This window comes from Porites lutea, chromosome 13 (genome assembly GCF_958299795.1).
Source record: "Porites lutea chromosome 13, jaPorLute2.1, whole genome shotgun sequence".
Taxonomy (NCBI): Eukaryota; Metazoa; Cnidaria; class Anthozoa; order Scleractinia; family Poritidae; genus Porites; species Porites lutea.
Genome location: NC_133213.1, coordinates 7471280 through 7473450, shown reverse-complemented (window position 1 = coordinate 7473450; position 2171 = coordinate 7471280). Strand labels below are relative to the sequence as shown.

General features: G+C 35.9%; 1 protein-coding gene across 1 annotated transcript; it reads left to right on the top strand.

Moving 5' to 3' along the window:
- Positions 1-489: 489 nt before the first annotated feature.
- On the top strand, positions 490-1014 carry LOC140922310 (uncharacterized). The gene has a single exon (XM_073372306.1). The coding sequence runs from the start codon at positions 490-492 to the stop codon at positions 1012-1014; it is 525 nt and encodes a 174-aa protein (XP_073228407.1).
- Positions 1015-2171: the final 1157 nt, after the last annotated feature.

Sequence of the window (2171 nt, the reverse complement as noted above, 5' to 3'; positions counted from 1 at the left end):
GTTAGCTAGAAATCTAATCAACACAAAACCAAAACTCGGACTTGGTTTAAACTGCAAAAGCCGTCGGGTATAAGTTGGCAACAACAATTAGGGGACGAATTACATAAACCCATAAAGCGCAAGTTTACTCGGCGGCGCGTTATTACAACCAGTATTAACAAAATTTGGTGCTCAGATCTGTTTGAAATGCAACAGTTCAGCAAATGGAACAAGGGTTATAGATATCTTCTAATGGTGTTAGATCTGTTCTCCAAATAGGGCTGGATTGTCCCATTGAAGGATAAAAAAGGGGAAACTGTCACAGAAGCATTCAAAACCATATTCAATGAGGACCGTAAACCATAATATCTTTGGACTGATAAAGGGAAAGAATATTATAACAAAAATATGAAGGAACTGTTGGAAAAGAATGACCTAACACTATACTCAACCGAGAATGAGGAAAAATCTAGTGTGTGTGCAAGATGAAACTGTACAATCAAAACCAAAATGTGGAAGCAGTTCATTCTCCAGGGTAATAGCCAATATCTTGACATACTACGAAAAATACTGGAGCAGTATAATAACACCAAACACAGTTCCATTAAAATGACAACTGTAGAAGTCAGTAAAAAGAAGAATGAAAGTACCGTGTATTTCAACCTGTATGGCAATATGGAGCAATTGTCAGTTAAGCCTAGGTTCAAGGTTGGCGATAAAGTCAGAATAAGCAAGTATAAGAGAAAGGTGTTCGATAAAGGCTACACGCCTAACTGGACTGAAGAGGTTTTTCTGGTCTATAAAATCCAATCTAAAACCCCAATCACCTACAGATTAAAGGATCTCAATAACGAGGAAATACAAGGCAGCTTTTATGAACCTGAATTACTAGAGGCAAAACAGGATGTGTTCCGTATTGAAAATGTCATTCAGAGGGATTACAAGAAGAAACAAGCTCTTGTGAAATGGTTAGGTTATAGTGACGACTTTAATTCTTGGATTCCACTGAGCAGCTTACAAGATTTATCTAACTAATAGTATAAATGGACAATCATATAAGAAAGCTAGATACTAAAATCCATTTTAAGGAAACCGAACTTAATGCACTATACACTAAAATCCAAAAATTGGAAGAAGAGACTGCCACTTTACACCACAAGAAATTAATCTCCAAAAAACTGGAAACAGCTGAAATGTCATTAGCCGGCGTCCTAGAAGTCATCTTTGTAAGGGAGGGGGAGGAGAAAGAGTAAGGATATTGCTATAAGAAGGCATTACATCTGAGGAAAAATAATCAAAAAATGTAATGTAATATATATGAATACTGTTGAGAGTGACAAAATAATAAAACAATATTTAGAAGAACAAAAAAGAAAGGAACAGATACAATTATTAAAACTGAGGAAAAATCTCTAATCATTCACTGCAAAAAAGCTAAAAAAAAAAGAAATAATTGCTGTGAAAGCAGAAAAGTTTGCTGTGACAAAAATGACACATGAACAACTTATTAAACTGATACTGTCATTCTACTGGCTTTTTCCACATCTTATGTCCAAAAAGGGGACCAAACAAGACCCAACAGCTGTTAATAGCAGACGTAGACGTCCACTGTTAACCCCCCCCCCCCCCCCCCATAAACAAGCCAAATCTCAATCTGGTGTTCCACCTGCTAGTATCAAACTTACTAACTCTAACTAATTGGCCAATTTACTACCTAATTTTCACACTAACTAATGGAATTCCATGCCTAACTACCTTACTATGAATCATCTACTTCTTTGTCGATTGTTTTTTCCTCCAAGACCCACTTGGTTCATCTTTGAAGTCACACTTTTTCCTCCAAGACCTACTTTTAACAGGTTTTAGTTTTTGTTTGTCTGGTTTGACTAGTTTTGATTTCTCTTTAGGGACTGTTTTGTCTCGGTTAACCGGTTTAGGTTTCTCTTTAGGAACTGATTTGTCTTGACTATTTCGTCTCTTGGTTCATCAATAAAGGCATACTTTTCATCCAAAACCCACTTGGTTTAAACCTTTTAGGTTTTGGTTTAACCGGTTTTAACTTTTTTAACCGATTGATTTATTCATCTTCTTCTCCTTCAATTTGATTCCCCATTTTGTCATTTTCAATTGCCTTTTGACGTGTCTTCTTTATTGCCTCAATTTTTACCATTAATTGATCATTATCAGGTGAC